This window comes from Otolemur garnettii, unplaced genomic scaffold (genome assembly GCF_000181295.1).
Source record: "Otolemur garnettii isolate 467f Iridium unplaced genomic scaffold, OtoGar3 scaffold00050, whole genome shotgun sequence".
NCBI classification, from domain to species: domain Eukaryota; kingdom Metazoa; phylum Chordata; class Mammalia; order Primates; family Galagidae; genus Otolemur; species Otolemur garnettii.
In genome coordinates this window covers 615,398-636,655 of record NW_003852445.1, presented here as the reverse complement: position 1 = coordinate 636,655, position 21,258 = coordinate 615,398, and the positions used below count along the sequence as shown (strand labels likewise).

At 43.5% G+C, this 21,258-nt stretch overlaps 1 protein-coding gene across 1 annotated transcript in view; it reads left to right on the top strand.

Annotated features, from left to right (window-relative positions):
- Positions 1 to 21,258, top strand: part of RYR3 (ryanodine receptor 3) — a 362,708-nt gene that overhangs the window by 312,323 nt on the left and 29,127 nt on the right. Inside the window, exons 73-86 of the mRNA XM_012806300.1 lie at positions 1,593 to 1,724; positions 2,688 to 2,800; positions 5,441 to 5,537; positions 7,094 to 7,200; positions 7,796 to 7,847; positions 8,776 to 8,832; positions 9,687 to 9,786; positions 9,941 to 10,020; positions 11,382 to 11,458; positions 13,943 to 14,016; positions 14,876 to 14,893; positions 15,299 to 15,379; positions 15,815 to 15,903; positions 19,616 to 19,744. Coding sequence (XP_012661754.1) covers positions 1,593 to 1,724; positions 2,688 to 2,800; positions 5,441 to 5,537; positions 7,094 to 7,200; positions 7,796 to 7,847; positions 8,776 to 8,832; positions 9,687 to 9,786; positions 9,941 to 10,020; positions 11,382 to 11,458; positions 13,943 to 14,016; positions 14,876 to 14,893; positions 15,299 to 15,379; positions 15,815 to 15,903; positions 19,616 to 19,744 — 1,206 coding nt within the window. The remainder of the gene's footprint in view (positions 1 to 1,592; positions 1,725 to 2,687; positions 2,801 to 5,440; positions 5,538 to 7,093; positions 7,201 to 7,795; positions 7,848 to 8,775; positions 8,833 to 9,686; positions 9,787 to 9,940; positions 10,021 to 11,381; positions 11,459 to 13,942; positions 14,017 to 14,875; positions 14,894 to 15,298; positions 15,380 to 15,814; positions 15,904 to 19,615; positions 19,745 to 21,258) is intronic.

Genomic DNA, 21,258 nt, shown 5'->3' with positions numbered 1-21,258 from the left:
GGGGACAGCTTGAGGCTCTGTCTCAAAAAAAAAAAAAAAAAAAAGAAATGTGTTCTGAAAGGTTTGGGTAGGACTAGCTGTGTGCTATTTAATTATTTTTAACTTTTAGAAAAACTTTTTTTTTAACTGATACATAAACTGCCATGGATTTGGGGGGTTTGTCCTTAATTTTTGTTCTTTCCTTTGCTATTACAAAGAGGCATCCATTAACATGTCTTCCCACGTCCCATTATGTGACCGCTAAGCCATAGCAAGGAGATTTAGATTCAGTCCCAGAGTGTACTGACTGTAAATCTTGTTAAACAGAGAAATAGACCCCACCAGGGCGGGGAGGCTTTAGCAACATCTTCTCTAGATAGATTTTAAAACAGAATGATTTCGTATATGAATTGGTATAATAAGAAACGAAATTTTGATCTTAAAGGCTGTTTGAGATGTTTCCAGGCCTGTGAATCTGAATAACTCTTTCCTCAGATACATTGTGCCCTAGGATGCAGAGCTAAGCCAACACAAAAGCCTATACTTTCCACCCCAAACATATAGAAATGGTGGATAAATATACACAGTCCACTAGAAAAAAAAAAGGCAATAAAAAGAAATCCCAAGTTCCAGAAGAAAGAAAACACACTAAATCAGGAGAAGCTAGGCTGTTGGGAGAACTCAGAGTTCTCTAGGCCAAATGGGTATCATGGGGGCTGGGTTTTTTAATAATATTAAAGAAAGAGGCATGTGGGATCTAATTACCGATGGTGTGCATAAATACAGAGTGGGAAACTTACATAAAATTAACATTGAACCAGTGAAATACATGAATATTCTGCAGAGACAAGTATTAAACCACTTGGAGACTCCCCACCTCCTAAAATTTGGACTGAAATGGCAATAAATAGAACTTCCCCCGAAGGCAAGTTCATATTAAAAAAAAAAAATTACAAAGCACATAAGGAAATCTAACACCATTAGATGGTCAACATTTGAATTAAAGAGAATAATCCAAGCATAAGGAGCTTTAGAAAGGGATTTAAAGATAAGTATAATTAAAACAGAGATAAAGGAAGCAATAGAATCTATAAAGCAATAATCAGACACTGTCTTTTTAAAAAGGAGAAGGGAAGGATGGGTTTTATAAAAGACCTCATAGTGATTATAAAAATTAAAAATACTCATTAAAATTAAAAATCTAATATATGGATTAAAAACTGGGCTAGACACAACTGAAAAGAGAATTTACAAATTAGAAGTTTGCTTTAAGGAAATTATCCAAAATGTAGCACAGAGATAAAGGAATGGAAAATGTGTGATGGAGAGTTAAGAGACAGAGACGCTAGAATAAGAAGTTCCTATGGAATATCTAGAGCAGCAGTTCTCAACCTGTGGGTCACAACCCCTCAGGAACTGTATTAAAGGGCCATGGCATTAGGAAGGTTGAGAACCACTGATCTAGAGTGTTCCAGAAGATGACCATAGAGGAACTGAGAGAAGCAATACTACAAGAGGGTCTTAATTACTATGCAACCATGGCAGGAGTAAAAGGCTTTTGCAGGATGAGGTGTAGGAACTTGCTCATCTCACAGGTGTGGTTCACTTTTCAGTCTGATGACCCCGCTGTAAAATGGCAACTGAATCTCTACAAAGATGTTCTAAAGAGTGAAGAACCTTCTAATCCAGAGAAGACAGTAGAACGTGTACAGAGAATTTCAGCAGCCGTCTTCCACCTGGAGCAGGTAACCAGTCTCTGCCCTGAGAAGGGAGGAAGCCAAGCCATGCTGGAGAGGACAAACCTCCTGTCTTCACTCAGCTCTCAGGTCCAAGTGTCCTTGTAAGACTGAGCAGACAAGGAGCAAAGATTATCCCAGATCACCCCAAGTATCATCTTGGTGTCTTGCGATACCCCTAAATTGATTGAGGCCCCTCAATTCCTCACCCTTGCACTGTTTTAGAAATTCTTGCCATTAGCTCAAATGCTCCATTTAAGTACCACAGCATTTATAAAGCTGCTGTTAAGCAATAAATGACTAAACAGAGCTGGGCGAAGTAAGAAAAACTAAGACCTTTGCAAGCTGAATCATCTACATTTTGCCAGCTGTGGTTGAGAAGTCAAAATTCTTCCAAGGTTAAGAAGTCTAGGCTGCAGATGACTATCTTCTGCCACGGTTGCAGAATTTCTTTATCCCGAGTCCTTGATCTCAGAGATTCAAAGAATGAACCCACTGGACTGCACAGATAAGTGACAGGATAGAGTTTCTTGACAGAGAAAGGAATAGAGAAGGAAAGAAGGGCAACAGAACCTTCTTTCTGTTGAACCCAAGTGGGAAGCCCCCAGTGGGCCTTTTGTCTAGGGATTCATATACTGCCTTGGAGCAGGGCGTCTTGGGAATGTGTGTCACACTTAGCCGGGAGCTGGCAGGAAGCATTCTGCCGTGTTGTTTAGCAAATGAATCTCAGTCTCTGTCCCCATGAGGCTGCCAGGTGTATGTTTTTCACTCCTTGGGGGACCGCCCAAATGAGATACCTACTGATCAACCTGCTTTTTCTCTGACCATGAGTCCAGAGAATGCAGTCTGGAAAGGCCTGTTTGCCCAGGCCTAGAAAATGGGGGATCCCTGTCCAGCTCTGAACAGGTAAATCCAGTATCACCACCAGAAGATCAGCCACAGTGCGTACCTCCCCATGTGAATTCTCCACAGGTGGAACAGCCTTTGAGGTCCAAGAAGGCTGTCTGGCACAAACTGTTGTCAAAGCAACGGAAACGGGCGGTGGTGGCCTGTTTCAGGATGGCCCCTCTCTACAACCTGCCAAGGTAAGTATTTCATCATTTTTCTCGGGCACTCCAGCCAGTGATGGGAATTGAGGTATCCTCCCAGAGCTGTGTTCTCTTCTGGCCCTTACACTCTTGACCCAAGGAATAGAAATTAAAGTCCTTGTCCTACGGACCTACAGCTGTCTACCTAACATAGGGCCTGCTAAGGCCAGCAAGGTAAGCCTACAGAGCGAACCCAGATGCGATTCCCCAGCGCCCATGCCCATTCAGCTCTCCATTTTGCACTGTAAAATCCACCAAGTTAGCATAGGGAGACTCTCTGCTGTTGCTGAGAGGGAATTCTTTGTGAGATATAAAGGCTTCTGGAAAAAAGGGACCGTTTTCTAAAGCACTATACTCCAAGTTCCATCAGCAGGTCAGACGGTATTTCTCTGCTCAGGCACTTGACATAAAAATTGTCATTTCCTCAGCAGGAACTGAAATGTAACTTGAGAATCTTTTGGCATCCGTACTTGCTGTCAAGACGTAGAAAGGCTAGAGATGCCCCAAGAGGCCCATCACGGGCATGAAGCCTTCACCTGGGTGCTTTGGCTTCTACCTTAAAGTAAAAGATATTTGAAGCCTGTGTTGACATCCTCTGCCAATACAAGGAAGGGTGTCAGTGACAGACGTGGCCAGTGATGACCACTGAGACTGCCTCAGTGTCACTGTTGATTCTGCAGCATTTCCATCCTCAGACTGATCGTGCAGAGCTGCTAAGGTCGGGCCCATGATTTTATGACAAGCAGACAATTGACTGTCAGCCTCTGCTTCATCAATTTTCAAATCAATAGGAACATTCAGGAAAAGTAAAGTGACTTGGACAAGTATATTCTGAATCTCATGTAAATAAATGTGTTTATTTGGAATATTAGGTAGAGGACCATTCCTATACGTGACATTTTGCTTTCATCAAACTTGGCCACCATTTGTCCAGAGTGTCCTATAACCATGGCCTGAGCCGGCTGGCCACCTGGGCTTTCCTAGTTACGATCTTTGAAGATAGTTGAAAATGGTGGTCTCAGGAACACACACCTGCTCCAACAGGTCTCTCTCGAGAAAACAGGTTACTCTCTTTGAAAAGGAATGAGGCACCACTAAATCAAATAGAATTCATGAATAAAATGCTGAAAAATTAAGCAGTAAAGACCGCAGCTATTAAAAAAAAAAAGACCTCAGCTATAAAGACATGTCTCCAGGGCCAGGACAGCTAGGCAGAAATTACATCTCTCAAAAAGAAGCATTTTTTTTCTAAATCGACTGAAAATGTTAGCACTCCACCTCAGATACTTAGGCTGCTCCTTCAGCAGTTTTACCTCTTGAGATAAAGTCCAGAATTCACTGTTGGACTTTACAGAAGTCCAGAATTCACCGTGGCCTTGACAGAACATGGCCATCCCGGGCCCCGTTGTTTCAGAGTTGCCCTGGGTATTCTCTCTAGCATGGAGGATTGTGAGCAGGTTTCATAACAACTAACTGAGAAGCTGATGATGGAGGCAACTCCTCTTCTCCACTTTGTGATGGTCTAAACTGCATGGACTCTTCCAAACTAAAGGGCTAACAGGAATTATTTTGTTATGTGGAAACTATTTCTCTGATGTTAGTTTTTAAAAGAAAACCTGTATGCTTTTCTCCAGACACAAAATTAACAATTTCTTCCTGAGCACCTTTCAACGGGTTTGGCTGGAAAAGGTTAATGAAAAAACTCAGTATGACAGGCTTATACCCGTTTTAATGGTAATGTAACTTGTGGAGAGACCTGCCCATTCTCTGCACATTCCTCCTTTCTTAACCATGAATTAACATTGCCATAAAAAAAAAAAAAAAACCCACAAATTTGTACAATTTTTTAAAAGAACTCTGATTGGTCAGGTTTTGAAGAAAGGGACTATCTTCTACCGAAAACCATGACAAGGTCTTCATGGCTCTAGTAATGACTCTTATCTTCCTGTCCTCCCCCTTTCCCTGTTCACCACTCTTCCCATGTTTGGTAAACACTCAGCGGACACATGGTGGCTAATATTCCCAGAAGGCAACCCTAACCTATAGAATGTTTCCCAGATACGAGGGGCATAGCTAGAATCTGCCCGGCATGTGGAGAATGTGCTCATGATGTAACATGCCCAGCCTCTCCCTACTTAGTAAAACCTGGAGTGGTGGTTTTACTTGCTAGTGTGGTTACTTGGAGAATAAAATGGAGCCACATCTTGGTGTCTCCAGTGTATCTGAGACTAAAGCACTCACCGTCAGCATGGTTAAATCACTTTACCTGGGTGGGTACTCAGCCTAAAGGAATCACCAAACTGCCATGTGAAGCAAACACTTCAGGACGGTGGCTTGACCTAATGATATGGTTTCATTAGAGGGCAAATGTCAAGGTTAGAGCAGGATGACAGGTTCCACCATGTCTTGCATTGACAATTGTTATTTTCAGAAGGTTCTTCAATATTCAGGAACCTTCACGGTAGAAGGTTCTGGTTTCTTTGCAATGAATGAGTGCTTATGGCTGCTGGCCACCCTGACCAATCAGAAGATAAGAATTGTACAAAAGTCTGTCCGGCTTACTAACCACGAATTGCCAAACTAAAAGAACACGTTCCACGGCTCCCCCTTGACCTCCCTCTCACCCCTTCCGCTCAGGCACCGCTCTATTAACCTCTTCCTCCATGGCTATCAGAGGTTTTGGATAGAAACAGAGGAGTATTCCTTTGAAGAGAAACTAGTTCAGGATTTGGCTGTAAGTACTGAATCAACTGGGAGCAGATGTGAGTGTGAATGAATTTGATTTTTGGACTCATGTGTGTGCTTCTAACAGCTAAACCTTCACCAAGAATCAAGTATATAGACCTGAAAGGAACTAGCTGGGGAAATTCTCAGGGGAGGCCCTTGCTAATGGTCCTAAGAGCCAGAGGATGAATTTTCACTTGGAGGTGCTAATACTGTTCTCATCCTCATCCTCATCACTGTGAACCACTACTGTTTCCTGAGATGCACAGTCGTGTCCTGGGGAGTTCATGCTCAGTTAAGTTTTGTGCACCATTGGTTGCAGGGGGCCACCCCAGCCAAAGCCCCACATCCCTAATCAATAGTTCTGCTTTGGGGAAGATGCATCCAAATGCCTTCCCGGCATTTCACACTTCTGTATTTGGCCCTTCAGGAAATTTAGTATGTCCTGTTTTTAGCAGACCTCATCGTCTCAAACGACTTGAAATGACACACAAGGAGAAAAGGGCTATTGCAGAGGCACCACGGAGCCTCTTCCTGGTTCAGACATAAGATGAGCCCTCCCCTCCTTTGTCCCCCCCACCTCGCCCCACTATGGTTCTTTTTCTCTTTCTTCCATTTATCTTTTCTCACAGCTACTGTCTCCATTAGTCCTGCCCTGTGTGTCTCATGTTCACTCTTCCCCACGTCTTTCTTTCTCTCTTTCCCCATCATCCTTTGTTTCTTTGCCTCTTTTCAGCTTTTCCTCTCATTTTTCTTCCATTTATTTTTATGTCCTTCATTCTCCTCATCCATTCTTGTCGGTGTGAAAGACACCTCCTTGGTTTCCCCAGTTTCTTGCTGAGTGTGAAGTGAACGGTGCACACCAGTTCAGTCCTCTGCTTCTTCTGAACCATTCCCGCAACCTGGTCCAGCCTGCTGGCTCTGCTACTGCTCGAAACTCACTTTCACCTCAGGTGTTGGCTTCTGGTGCCCTTTCTGTAAAGGAGATAGCAAAAAGATGTGATACGAAGAAAAGTGAAGGTGACAGCTCTCGGTAGCAATCAGGATTTTAGAATCAAGAGAGAAGTTCAGAAAGAAATATTTTGCTGGGTGGAGTCTAGAATAGTATTAGACCCCAAATGGGCCCCACTGCTTCATAATTCTTACCCCACCGCCATCTCCAGCTCAGCTCTCCAAGAGAAATTCCAGGTGTTGGCCAGAGAGACCCAGTTTCTTGGGTGACCCTGTGTGGTTTCCCTCCCGAACTCGGGTGCCCAGAGCTTGCATGAGAGTTCTGCTGACTGAGGTCTGTAGCTCTTCCCCATAGTCAGCCTTTTGCTTTTCCTTTTGTTTTAACCTAAAATTGGAATGTTTATTTGATTGGCTGGGAACAAATATGTATGTGTATCCCAAACCTTGCTTCCATAGGGCTTCTGTCCTGAAATAAAACTGTGACGTGGTGGGTTCCTTTCGTGCTTCAGTCTGATGCACTCTGTGCCTTGCGCTCTGCCTTCTCTCTGTCCGCATGCAGCTGCATGGCATGGGATGAAGTTCGTGGCTAAAGCCTGTCTGTGTTGGTTTGTGTAGAAATCTCCCAAGGTGGAAGAGGAAGAGGAAGAAGAGACGGAAAAGCAGCCTGACCCGCTCCATCAGATTATTCTCTATTTCAGCCGCAACGCTCTCACGGAGAGGAGGTCAGCACCACCAGGACACCAAAACACCAGGGATGGGTGTGTCCACCTTGCAGACAGCAGAGCCTGGAAAGGGAGGCCAGATTGGAGCAGCCCTCCTTGCTGCCCTGTTGATGGTCATCAAGAGACATCTAGGGAAATTACATCAGCCACAGTCCTTTCATAAGAATACCAGGCACTGAGCTGGAGATTAGAAGGCCTGAAACTGTAACTTTCATCCCTGAATTCCATGTCAGGCCAATGCTGGTTCATATTTTCAGAATGGTTTCTAAGAATCAGGGTGGGGGAAAAGATTTTTTAATTAATTCACTAGTTCCTATACAGTAGAACCTCCATAGTTGACCACCACCCTACATTGACCACCACCCTACATTGACCACCTCTTTAAATTGACCCAATTTTCATAGACCACGTGTACGTATTAGTACCATAGGCCTAATTCCTTATGTTCACCACCTCCATATGTTGACCAGTTGGTTACAGCCCCTTGAGTGGTCACCTTACAGAGGTTCTACTATAATTTGATATTTATATGACTGTGGTCTTTCCCATGAGGTCTAAAGAGTAGCCTGCTAAATATGTCCTCCATTCTTTCCAGCAAATTGGAAGACGACCCTTTGTACACCTCTTATTCCAGTATGATGGCCAAGGTACACCCGGGTTCTCTGCCATTGTCTCTGTCTGTCTTCCCTTAGACTTCTTCAGGCACACAGAAACTGTCATGTTGGACAGCAGGCCTGGAACTTGGGCGTGACATCGGTTCCAGGCATTGCGCAGTTCATGTGCCATAAGGATGACATTAGTAAAACATCCCACCGTCCTCCTAAGGAAACCTTGAGGCTTTGCAGAGAGAGTGGGGCCAGGGGCTACATACAGAAGACAGTATTGAAGCCAGCCAAATGGGGCTTGGGCCTGCAGACTTCCTTTTTGTATTCAATGTTCAGAACACATCTTCAGGTGAAGGAAACAGGGTTAGAAACTAGAGGGAGCTCTTGCTTTTCTGGAAGATGTAGAATGACCAGAGGTGTCCTGTGTCACCTAGAAAGATGGTGACCTCTGGAATGCTGGGTGGATAAGGGAACTATCTCCCAAATGGGAAGCTTTCATGCCAGGCAGAAATGTGGAGGCCTGGGAGCACCTGTTCCATTATCTAGCGGCACAACAAGGCCACGGGGGAGTGGGAGGAACACTGTAGGATTCACACCCCAGGTGTCCTAATCTTCTTACCATGCCCCAGGGGCTGTACCTGGAATGTGGCAGCTCCCTGCACCCCTGTCTCCCACTAACACCAGGACTTTACTAAGGTAGAAGAGTCAGGTCTGTGATTAAACCACATAGGTCCCCATTACCCATGTGATCTCAGTGTTCTCATTTCTGAGCCCCTTGCTAACTAAGAAGATGGCATTTAGAATAGAACATTGCCTTGCTGTGGTCCAAATGTGCCTGGTTTTACACAGCACTGAGGTCCTGGGGTGCTTGTGAATTATGTCCTGTCCCCTTACCTTTGGAAAATAGAACAGGATTTTAAGTGGCTCACCTTTAATTTGTCTGTGTCCTTTTCTGCTCCACGGGATCCAGAGTTGTCAGAGTGGTGAGGATGAAGAAGAGGAGGAAGACAAGGAAAAAACTTTTGAAGTAAGTTTTCATGAAGATTGAAAACAGGGCCCCCCTCTAGGGCCAACAGGCCAGGACTGCAGAGGTGGGTGCTGACATTAACACACATGGCTTGCCCACCAGGAGAGTGATAATTCACACGGGTTAGCTGTGTTCTGCTGTCTGTCCAGCACAAGGTCACAGGCAGGGCACCAGCCAGCAAGTCAACTCACTAGTTTTGTTCTTGTGGGAAATTCTACTCAGTTACAAGGAGAAATTCGAACATCTAAAAGGAAAAAAATCAGAAAAATGAAAAATTAGAGGAATGAAGACACTGGAATGGTTTGTGCACCATAAATGCAGATTTATAGTGATTTCTACTTTTGAGGTAGTGCAGGACCCTGAAAGTCCCAAGATTAAACTATATGAGGTACTTGTACTCTTTTATAAACAAGGGACAACAGAACATAGCAGAAGGAAATTAATATAATTACACTCAGCCTGGGTTTGGCGTTCCAGCAGCACATGTCTGGTAAAAAGTGTTTAACTGTGTTTGGAGCGTTCTAGATTAGCAGGCACCTCCTACATTCAGACATACTCAAGTTGACCCCTTAGCAGGTTTCCCTGTGGGACAGACCATTGAAACAAACACATTTTAATGATGGATTGTGTCCTATAAGTATAGTGTCCAAAAGGAATAGGGTGTGTTATGGGCTGACAGTTTTGGAAAGCTAGGTAGTATCTGGAAATAAATTTCAGGGCTCTGCTTTTTTCAAAATGATGTGTGTTGCTTTTGTTAGGCAGCTAAAGTCTCTCTCTCTCTCTCACCTCACCATGGTGAACTCCCTGGTAGGGGATGGGGGATAAATCTTTTCTTGTGATTTTTTTTTTTCCAGGAGAAAGAGATGGAGAAACAGAAAACCCTCTATCAGCAAGCTCGGCTGCATGAGCGCGGCACAGCCGAGATGGTCCTGCAGATGATAAGCGCCAGCAAAGGTGCTTTGACTGATTTCTGGATTGCCCCATGTAACTCGCACAGAGATATCCTGTTGTGACACAGAGGCGTTATTAAAGAGCCCTGATAAAGCCCAGAAGGTGTGATTTACCTTCTGTCTCCTTGGTGACTGAACTGAATCTTCTACCTTGGCAGGTGAGATGAGCCCCATGGTGGTAGAGACTCTGAAGCTGGGGATCGCCATTCTGAATGGAGGCAACGCTGGTGTACAGCAGGTAACAGGCAGGTTCCTGGGGGATTCCCATTTGACAACTGTCACTTCAGGGAAGAGGCATTGGCTGCTGCAGAGGGGGCCCACCCCAAATCAGATAGCTGGGTTCGTTCTTAGTGGCCAATTACAAAAAAGTAGCTGGAAACACAGATAAAACCAAGGCTGAAATTCTGCAGGCAAATGTGTACTCAGTAAAGAGGTTTTACTCAGGATTAAAGACAAAAACATTTTGTTTTTTCATTAGTAGAGGATTTTCGACATATATACATATACCCTAGAACAGTGGTCCCCAACCATTTTGCCACCAGAGACCAGTCTCATGGAAGATAATTTTTCTACAAACTTCGGGGGGGGCGGGGTGGTTTCAGGAAGATTCAAGTACATTACATCTTCACCTCAGACCATCGGGCATTAGTTCTTATAGCCCGCTGCTCACCTCCTGCTGTTCAGACCAGTTCCTAACAGGCCACAGATCAGTACAGGTTCATGGCCAAGGTTCAGGACTGCAGCTAAAACCTAAGGCTTAGGTTTTTCTTTTAGCACTTTTGCTTATTGGCTGCTTTACTGTAAGCCAGAAGCATCATGAGTGAAGCCTGTTATTCATTCATTCATTGAAGAACTATCTATTGACTGCAGACCACACCAGGCTCTGCTGTAAGGGTTGAAGGTATAGCCTGAGTAATACAAATAGCAACGTCTGCCCACATGCAGCTTACATTCTAGTGAGCTTTCCAGGAGGCAACACACAGCAGCATAGTCCTGAGGGCCTGGTACATGGTATTCCTTCAACAATCTGAATGGAAACTGGCTGCAGAAGACAGGGATTGCCCATTATCTCCCTGGCATTCCTGTCTCAGGCTAAAAGCATCTGTGTCCCCAGGAAAGTGACATTTCAAACCTTTTATGCATTTCAGACCTTTTCTACACGCACGAGGGCTACATCCCAGGGCTTTTGAGAACCTCCACATTCATCACTACCACTCCTGCATGTGAACCCCTCAGTTTGGCCCAAGCTATCATTTTTAGGTCACGCCTCACCCATTTTCTACTCCCTTCCACCACTATCTATATCCATTGGCTTTCTTGCAGAACCTTTTATTTATTTTTTTAAACAAACACAATGTTTTTCATGTCTGACAAAATTCCTGCCCTCCCAGTAGCAGAAAACAAAGGAAAGGAAGCAGAGTCTCGTGAAAGAAATTCTGAGTTTCCAGCTAGGTTTGTTATTGCCTGAACTCTTTGCACACCTGGCAGAGGGTCAGACTCTGTGTGCCTGCGTGGCTGGGAAGTCGCCGTCAGGGTTAGGAGCAGCTGCACTTGTGGCACACACGTTGCTTTTCCCTTCACAATGTGTCTCCCTCGCAGAAAATGCTGGATTACCTCAAGGAGAAAAAGGACGCTGGGTTCTTTCAAAGCCTCTCTGGTCTTATGCAGTCTTGCAGGTAAACGTGAGAAACCACCTGAGCATTTTTTTTTTTAATTCTTCACTATGCAAGAAAAGGGGGGTGGGGTGGAGGAAGCACAGAATAAACTGGCCTTCCGTGGAACTATTCAGAGAGGAGTCCCTGCTTTAGAAAGCTAAGTGAGTGTTGCTCCTCCGGCCTGGAATTTGCATTCAAATAGCATTCAGAGGGGAAAACCAGTCTCCATCAGCTCCCAACACAGGCTCCCCTGCCGGTGTAGGTGCTGTATCTGTTCACCCTTCCTTCTGTCCTTTTCTCTGTTGTTCTCCTAGGATGCTCAGTGAGCAGCACATTCAGTGTCTCCTCAAACCTAGATGCCTGTAAAAGTCAGCCAGGAAAGATTGGATAAAAGGAGAAAGAGGCTGTGTTTTAATTAGACCCAGCTCTCTGTTAATCTTTATCTTTAGCAATTTTTTAAGCTTGAAAAATGTTTGGGGCTAGGGAAGATAATATATTTTGACTCATCCTTTTGACCCAAGTCATCTTGTCATGGGAACATTTTGGCACGGCTTAAAAAACTTCAGTTTACATCATAAAGCTATGTAGATTGGCCCTCATAGGAACCCTCTGACAAATAAACAATATATACCCAAGAGTCATAAGGTCCTCATTTGAGAAATGAACCAGCAGTCTTTCTAAGAGTTAACTTATTCTGTAAAATTCCTGTGTATTTTAAATAGTCTGCCACTCATTCTAAAATAAATCAAAGTTTTAATTATCTAGCTCCTTTGCTTCCAATTAATATGCTTTAAAATGGAGTACTATGTTTTTCATTGGAAAATTTGGAAGAAGGACGTCTTTTCTTTTGGTAGACTTCATAATTGTGTGGAACTTATTTGATTAGGTAAATGACGTCCCCCAGGGCAGAAGGAAGCACATCTGAGCTCCAATACAGTGTCTTATTCTCTGCTCTCGATATGTTTTTCTACTAACAGTCTATTTATTTATTATTTCTAAAAGGCAAGGTAATATTACCAGACCTGAATCACTGAGGGTAAAATAATACAGGTGAACTCAGAGATGGTAAAAATCAAGGCAGGTCAGTTCCATGTTGCTCATGAAATTATCCTTGAAATTTCTGAGTTCTCTCAGTATTCTGTCATACTTAATGTTGATAAACTCCTTTATAGTAGTGACTTGGAGAAAAAAGTCATTTACACTTAAATGCCCATGGAGTTCTAACACAAGTTTTAAGGTATCTTAGTGGGTTTGATGATTATAAAAGTAATACGTATTTGTAAAAATATTTAAGCAGTAGAGAGATTCAAAATATTCAAAGTGGGTGTTTGGGGATGGAACAAAGATCAGGAAGGTGTACTGTGCAGACTCATAATGAAAACCGCTACTTCAAAGCACCTGTGTCTCAATGGCCTTTCACCTGGTATCTTCCCAATAGCAAAACCAAAGTAAAAGGTTAGTTTCGTGTTGTTGAGCAGGACCTTTTCCCAGCAGAATCTAGGAAAAGAACAGCAAAGATGACAAGAGAGAGTTCACTGGTTTCTATTTAAAACTTGCCTAACTTGTGGAATGTATGTGACTACCTGAGAAGGGAGAAGGGATGCTGAATTTTTCCCCCGTGTCTTTCTAGTCTGACAGTTCTCTTTGTCCAAGGGTAAAAGGAGGACTGGCTTTGCAGATTCTTCATGAACTTAGCCAGCTTCCCTAAGAGCTCTCGTCTCTTGAGACTTTATGTTCCATATTCTATGAAACCTTTCAGATTGGGGAAAGAGTTAGACCCTGTTAGTAAAATAGAATGAGCCCTACTTAGAAATAACATCACAGAGTATTCTCATCGTCAAGAACGGGTTGGTCTAGGGCTTCCGGGCTTAGTAAAATTCAGCCGTGGCTGTGACTGGGAAGATTGGGAAATGTGGGGACAAAAATGAGACCCACTCGTCACAAGTTCAGAAATACCACAGGAACCATTATCTGCAGAGGAACCGAATCTCAGCTGCTATTAGTTCCTGGATGATGCAGGACTTGGCAGAAGGCACAGTCCTTCCAAATGTGGATGTTTGCAGCTCTCTCCCCCAGGCTTCCTCCTGAGCTCTGGAAACCAAAATGCCACATGACTCTCAGAGGAACTCTGTAAGGGTGGGACGCTAACTTTACTTAGGGCAATTAAAGGTAAACTTGTCCTTGAGAAATCTTAGAAACAAATCATTCCTTCTCTATTGGGAGAGCCTTTCTAAATCTTCACCTGTAAGACAGGACTCAAACCAGAAGAACAGTGACAGTCACCACTGTGTTTATGACCCTCTCATCGTGGTGAGGTCTGTGTGCACCGGCATCTTAACACTGCTTGCTGCAAAGCCCTGAGCCTTTCAACCACACTGTAACATGTTAGTCCATTTATGATAATACAGGGACAGGATATTCTTAGTCAATAGATACATTGACGTTAGAAGGCCGCCTTCCCAGTGCGCATAGCCCTGAACCTTGTTTCCTTTTGTCTGTTAAAAGTGTCCTTGATTTGAATGCATTTGAGAGGCAGAATAAAGCTGAAGGCCTGGGGATGGTGACTGAAGAAGGAACACGTAAGTAGCCAATGAATGTGAAGGCCATTCTTGTCCTGATTGAAATCTTTTATTTATTTTATTTTATTTACTTACATATTTTTTGAGACAAAGTCTCACTTTGTAGAGTGCTGTGGCATCATAGCTTACAGCAACCTCAAACTCTTGGGCTCAAGCGATTCTCTGACCTCAGCCTCCTACTGAGTAGCTGGGACTATAGGCGCCTGCCATAATGCTGGCTAGTTTTTCTATTTTTAGTAGAGATGGGGTCTCACTATTGATCAGGCTGGTCTTGAACTCCTGCGTTCAAGCAATCTACCTGTTTCCACCTCCCCAAGAGCTAGGATTACAGGCATGAGTCACTGAGGCCGGCCTGATTGAAATCTTTTTTTTTTTTTTTTGAGACAGAGCCTCAAGCTATTCCCCTGGGTAGAAGGCCGTGGCTTCACAGCTCACAGCAACCTCCAACTCCTGGGCTCAAGCGAGTCTTTTGCCTCAGCCTCCCAAGTAGCTGGGACCACAGGCGCCCGCCACAACGCCTGGCTATTTTTTGGTTGCAGCTGTCATTGTTGTTTGGCGGGTCTGGGCTGGATTCGAACCTGCCACCTTAGGTGTATGTGGCTGGTGCCTTAGCCACTTGAGCCACAGGCGCCAAGCCTGATTGAAATCTTAATTAACCACTTCTGGTCAGAGCCCATACTTACTGCCTCTTAATCTGCAAAGACTTGATCCATGTCAGCAAAATGTTTCTGTCAGTGGCTTTGATAAAGCCAACATCCAGTCAGGGTGTGTTCATAGAGCCACTTTTGACTTCAGACATTTTATCATGGTGTTCATGATTTTCTTACTTTGTATTCTTTTGTTTTTCTCTTATCACTAGTCATTGTCCGTGAACGTGGTAAGTCTGAGTTTGTGGCCTGAGTTCCTACCATGTGTGCAAATCCTGAGAGAGCTCATTTAATTGCCTCAGCGCAGACTCAGTTGAGGCTTGGTGGCCGCATGTGGAGTTTACTCAACAGTTTGATACTTAATTAAAGAAGTGTCTTCCATCTGTAAAGCATGGGTTATGGACTGTGAACCATTTACTGCCACCGTCCCAGTTGTTGCCATTAGAAATGCATTTCTTGGGTATCTGCTCTGCAGCCTGCGCTCAGTGTAATTGAGTTTATCACCATTCACCCAACGTCCCCTTTCCAAACCATTTTGACACCACTCCCCTGTCGTTTTTTGCAGTCATGTGCCTTACAAGGGGCTCTGTGTTGAGAAGTCAAACAAATGCTCATCAACATTTTGTGTTTTCAAGGTGAAAAAGTACTCCAGAACGACGAGTTCACCCGCGATCTCTTTAGATTCCTACAGTTACTTTGTGAGGGACACAACAGTGGTGAGTGCATCAGATGGACCTGTCAAGGCAAAGTGATGTTTTGTTCAGTATGCCCCGTCTGACACAGCAGGTGCTAACTCAAGACATCAGTTAGTCCATTCCTCAATGAAAAACTCTATGTAAAACAGCCTTTCATTTCATAGCTAATGTTGACTTAGTGCTGCCAAGCCTAAGCTGCTTTCAGAATCTTTAGATGGTGACGCTATCCAGCCCTTTTCATCTAACCCCATAGGGCTCGTTAAGTCTACTTTCTGATGTCTGCGGGTTGGAAAGACTCAGAGCCGAGCTCTGACCTGTGGGATCTGCCAGCACCCAAACCTGGTGTCCTTGTGAGACTTTTCACAGGGTGTGTCTCTTCTGGGCTCAGCCGAGAGGGCAGGCCTCGCTCCCTCGGTGTGACAGAGTTGGGCTCTGACCCAGCACTGGTACTCTCAGACTTTCAGAACTTCCTGAGGACTCAAATGGGCAACACCACCACCGTGAACATCATCATCAGCACCGTGGACTACCTTCTGCGTCTGCAGGTGAGCGGGACGGCCTCGGGAGACAGCACCTCACGCCCGCACTTCCACAAGCTAGAGGCAGCACACACAGGGTCAGGAGGGCCCGGGACACAGTCGAGCCCCATCAGGAAGGCAGGGTAATATGTGTCCACACACCCATGAGAAGTCAGGTGCTTACCACGTATATTTGAAGACTAAAGTGGTTAAATACAATACATCTGTTATAAAATGTTGGTCTGCTTTAATGTTTCCAGTGGAAACCTAGCTGCAGGGCCAAGAGCTATCCAGCACCCTGTAAATGGGGAGAGCAGATTTCACTAGGAAAACAAGTAGCATAAGATGACGTGAGTTTGTAAGTTCCTAGTGTGAGGAAGCCACTTGGTTCAATTGTTTAAACGAAGTCCAAATTATATCGAGAAAATTCACATAAACGCACAAAAAGTTCTTTTCTCTTCGCCGATTCCTACTCCTGGTTCTGCCACTTAGTAATTTATAACCTGGAGGACTCGGTTCAACCTCCCCGTGTTCCAGTTTTCTCATCAATAAAATGAGTAGGACGCGTCTCTTAGGGTGTTCGTAGATATTGAGAGGTTCGATGCAGGCATGCCTCATTGTATTGCTCTTTGCTTTTTCGCACCCCACAGATAACTGTGTCTTTCACAAATTGAAGGTTCATGGCAACCTGCATCCTGCAAGTCTGTCAGAGCCATTTTCCCAACAGCACGTGTTCACTTTGTGTCTCTGTGTCACTCGTGGGTAATTCTCACAGTGTGTTTCACACCTTTCCATTACTATTATATCTGTTATTTTGATTTGCTACAGTGAACTTTGATGTTACTATTATTGTAATTGTTTTCATGCAACATGAACCTTGCCCACCATATAAGATGGTGAACTTAATGCATAAATGTTGTGTGTGTCCTGTGCCCCGCTGACTGGCCATTCCTCAGTGTCTCTCCCTCTCCTTGGGTCTCCCTGTTCTCTGAAACATGACAATATTGAAATTAGGCCAATTAACACACAAGTTATTAAAGTGGCCTCTAGGTATTAAGATGAAAGGAACAGTCACATCTTTCATTTTAAATCAAAAGCTTTTACTGAGAAAGCCACGTCAAAAGCCCAGACAGCCCCAAAGCGAGGCCTCTCTCACTAACAATTAGCCAAGTTGTGATTGCAATGGAAAAGCTCGTGAGGAAAAGTGCTGCTCCAGTGAACACGTGAATGATGAGAGAGTGAAACAGCCTCCTTACTGATATGGAGAGAGCTTTCGTGGTCTGAATAGAAGATCCAACCGGTCACAACATTCCGGTGAGCTGAAGCCTAATCCAGAACAAGGTCCTAGATGTCTTCAATTCTCTAAATGGTGCAAGAGGTGAGGAAGCTGCAGAATACAAGTCGGAAGCTAGCAGAGGCTCGTTCAGAAGGCTCAAGGAAAGAAGGCACCTCCATAAAATAGAAGCGCCAGGTGAAGCAGCAAGTGCTGACAGAGAAGCTGCAGCCAGGTGTGTGGATCCAGCAGAGCTCACCAGTGAGAGTGGCCCTACTCAACAACAGATTTTCAGTGTAGATGAAATAGCCTTCCGTAGGAAGACAATATTGTCTCTGACTTTCATAGCTAAGGAGGAGAAGTCAAAGCCTGGCTTCAAAGCTTCAACGGACAGGCTCACTCTCTGGATAGGGGCTAACGAGGCTGATGACTTTAAGTTGAAGCCAATGATAATTTTCTGTTCTGAAAATCCCAGGGCACTTAAGAATTATGTTAATCTACTCTGTGCTCTATAAATGGAACAACAAAGCCCGGATGACTGCACTCTCTTCATAGCTTAGTTTACTGAATATTTTAAGCCCGTTATTGAGATCTACTTCTCAGAAAAAAATGATTCCTTTCAAAATATTACTGCTCACTGACAATATGCCTAGTCACCCAAGGGCTCTGAGGGAGACGTACAAGGAGACAAACGCTGTTTTCTTGCCTGCTAACGTAACATCCATTCTGCAGCCCATGGATCAAGAGTATTTTTTGACTTCAGGTCTTACTATTTAAGAAATACATTCTGTAAGGCTATAGCTGCCATAGGTAGCGATCTGTCTAATGGATACAGACAAAGTAAATTGAAAACTTTTTGGAATTCTAGATGCCATTAACAACATTTGTGATTCGGAGAGGAAGTCAAAACATCAGCATTAACAGGAGTTTGGAAGAAGTTGATTCCTTTCAGAAGTTGATTCCAACCCTCCTGGATGACTTTGAGGGGTTCGAGACTTCGGTAGAGGAAATTACTACAGATGTGGTGAAAATAAGAACTAGAATTAGAAGTGGGGCCTGAAGATGTGACTAAATTGCTGTAATCTCACAATAAAACTTGAATGGACAAAGAGTTGCTTTTTATTGATGAACAAAGAAAGTGTTTTTTTGAGAAGGAAGCTACTCCTGGTGAAGAGGCTTTGTATACTGTTGAAATGACAACAAAGGATTTAGCAGATTCTGTGGACTTAGTTGATAAAGCTGCAGCTGGGTTTGAGAGGATCGATTCTAATCGTGAAAGAAGTTTCATAGCGGGTAAAATGCTATCAAACAGCACTGCATGCTATAGAGAAATCTTCAATGAAAGGAAGAATCAATTAACGTGGCAAATCTTATCGTTGTCTTATTTGGAGAAATTGCCACAGCCACCCCACCTTTCAGCCACCAGCAGCCTGATCAGCCAGCGGCCATCAACATCCAGGCAAGACTCTCCACCAGCAGAAAAGATTATGACTCACTAAAGGCTGAGATGATTGTTGGCAGTTTTTAACAATAAAGTATGTTTTAATTAAGGAATATACATCTTTTAAGACAGACTGCTGTTGCACAATTAATAGGCTCCTTTTATATGCACTAGGAAGCCAAAATTTTTTGTGAAGGAACCAGCTCACGTTTAATTGTGATAAAATTGTACAAGTATTTTGACATTTCCCCTATATTTAGCCTCTCATAATGACAGGAAAACACCAACCAATCACAGGATTTCATAAGTTTACCCCTTCAGTTCCTATCTGCAGCTCCCAGTATTCCTGTGCAATACCAGACAGACACGGCAGTGGCCAACAGTAAATTTCTGTTCCTGCAGAGTTTAAAAGTTCAGGTCTCTGAGTATTATGATGCAGGAGCACTTGCCAGAATTGGTCCCTCTCCATAGTTGAGAGACTTTCAATGTACCAGTGGCATAAGCTTTTTCCCCTTCAAGGGAAAGAAAACAAAAATCCCTCCCAAACCTAGCAGATCCGGCTGTGAGGTCTTTCCTCCTATCCCTTCTCTTCATCTCTTCAGGTTCCTTTTTTTTCTCTCAGTGATCTGAAATTAAACCCACAACATCGCCAAGGTATGTCTGTATTTGTGATGTGCTTAGAACAGTGCTGGCACTTACAGTGTTACCTGTTATGTCGCTGCTGTTATTGTGATTATTTAGATAGTAATCATTACTACTTTTAAGGTACTTTTTAAAATTTTGAATAAATTGTCCTATACACACCTCAGAATCTTCCAGCTCCAGTTGAAGGCTATCCTCTCTCCTGCCCATTTTTTCCTGTGGAAGGATATTTTTTCTTGAAAGATGCCAGGGGTCATATATCTCCATAGAAAAAAGGTCACAGAGATATATAGTATTCTCTTATGCTCCTTTTTAAAGAACACCAAGTTTAGCTTCATTGACTGAAGTCTGAGAAATACTAAGCTCTGCTTGTTTGCTTTTAGGAGTCAATCAGTGATTTCTACTGGTATTATTCAGGGAAGGACGTCATTGATGAATCTGGACAGCACAATTTTTCCAAGGCTCTGGCAGTCACCAAGCAGATTTTCAATTCTCTTACAGAATATATCCAGGTATGTGCTATAGCGTGCACGCTCGAAAACAAAGAGATCATTTTGACATGCCTGTGGTCTGTCCTCCCTACAGAATAATTTCAGGGAGTATGGCCATAACACTGCAGACGATTCTTACCTATACATAGAAACCGACAGTACCATGCTCTCCGTGAGGCCATAGTTTATGGTCCCCCACTGCACTGTGTCATAGCATGGTCACACTTCATTTGCATTTCCCTAGTCGTGTTTTGCTTTCCCTCCTAGACTGAAAACTTCTGGAGGCCAGAACATTTCTTATTCAGCTTAAAAGTCTTCATGTCTAGAACAGTGTCTGGCACATTGTAGGCATTCAGTAAGCACGGAGAGTGGAGTAGAGAGACATAACTGCTAAATTAAAGGAATAAAAGGACAATGATGTCGAATACAGATTAAAAACAGAATCCGTGGGATCCTATTAATTTGTCAGGTATTAACTCTATGGAAAAAGTAACCTTGGAAGCCTATAAACTGTGTGCAGTGGTGGGCGGGTCTTCGAGTGAGTTTCAGGTTGGGTGTCCAGGTCCAGTCTTTTCCTACTCACAGCATTCTCTATCCATTGCCCATGGTGGGGGTCTAGCTACCGTGAAAAGGAGCAGAGGAGGAACTCAGGCATAATTTGCAATAAAATCTGTAGCTAGGAACCAGAGCTAGCCTAGAGATAAGATTTTTCTGTAAGCAGAGAAAAATCAGCTTTGGATCACCCTAATCAGGAGACTCATGAATAAGGCTGCCATTCATTTATTCAAACACTGTGCCCTGCTAAGCTATATTTCATGTAAAGCAGAATAATATAATGCCTCCACGTTTAAAGAACTTACAATGCAGTTGAGAAAATACATACACATGAGGAAAATGATTTGATACAACATGAGCGCACCCGATTGAAAACAGTCATACACACTATGCTTAAAAATCACCTGTGTATGAGTTCTGAGGAAAGAAAGGTCCTTAAGAGCTAAAAGACTCCAAGTCCTCATGGGCAGGGGGCAGGGGGGATGAGGAAGCATATTTTGGGTCAGTCCTTTGGAAAAGTTACAGAAATAGGATTATGCATCTCTTCTTAAGGAATAAAGTCAGCAATTGCATCAATCTTGCTGAAACAGAAGAGAAAGACAAGGAAGAAACAGGAAATATATTACCCCCTTTCCCTCCGTACCTTCATTTCTTACCCAAAGAACATTCTGTACTCTGAGAGTTTAAGTGGCTTTAGTGGCTTTTCTTTGGGGAGGTAATATGACTGAGCTGAAATTTGTTCTTTGAAAAACATTAATTTCTTATCTAATAAAGATTCATATGATGAGCCCTGATTATATTCAGATTGTATTTGCTCATTAAAATAAACACAAAGCTAAGATGATCAGCTTGAAAAGGAGGATGTTAAGGGAGAGATGGATCCTTGCCACTCAAGCACTGTAGGAATGCAGAGAGACAAACCTAGGAACAGGTGATAGGGACACAGAGAGACAAACCTAGGAACAGGTGATAGGGACACA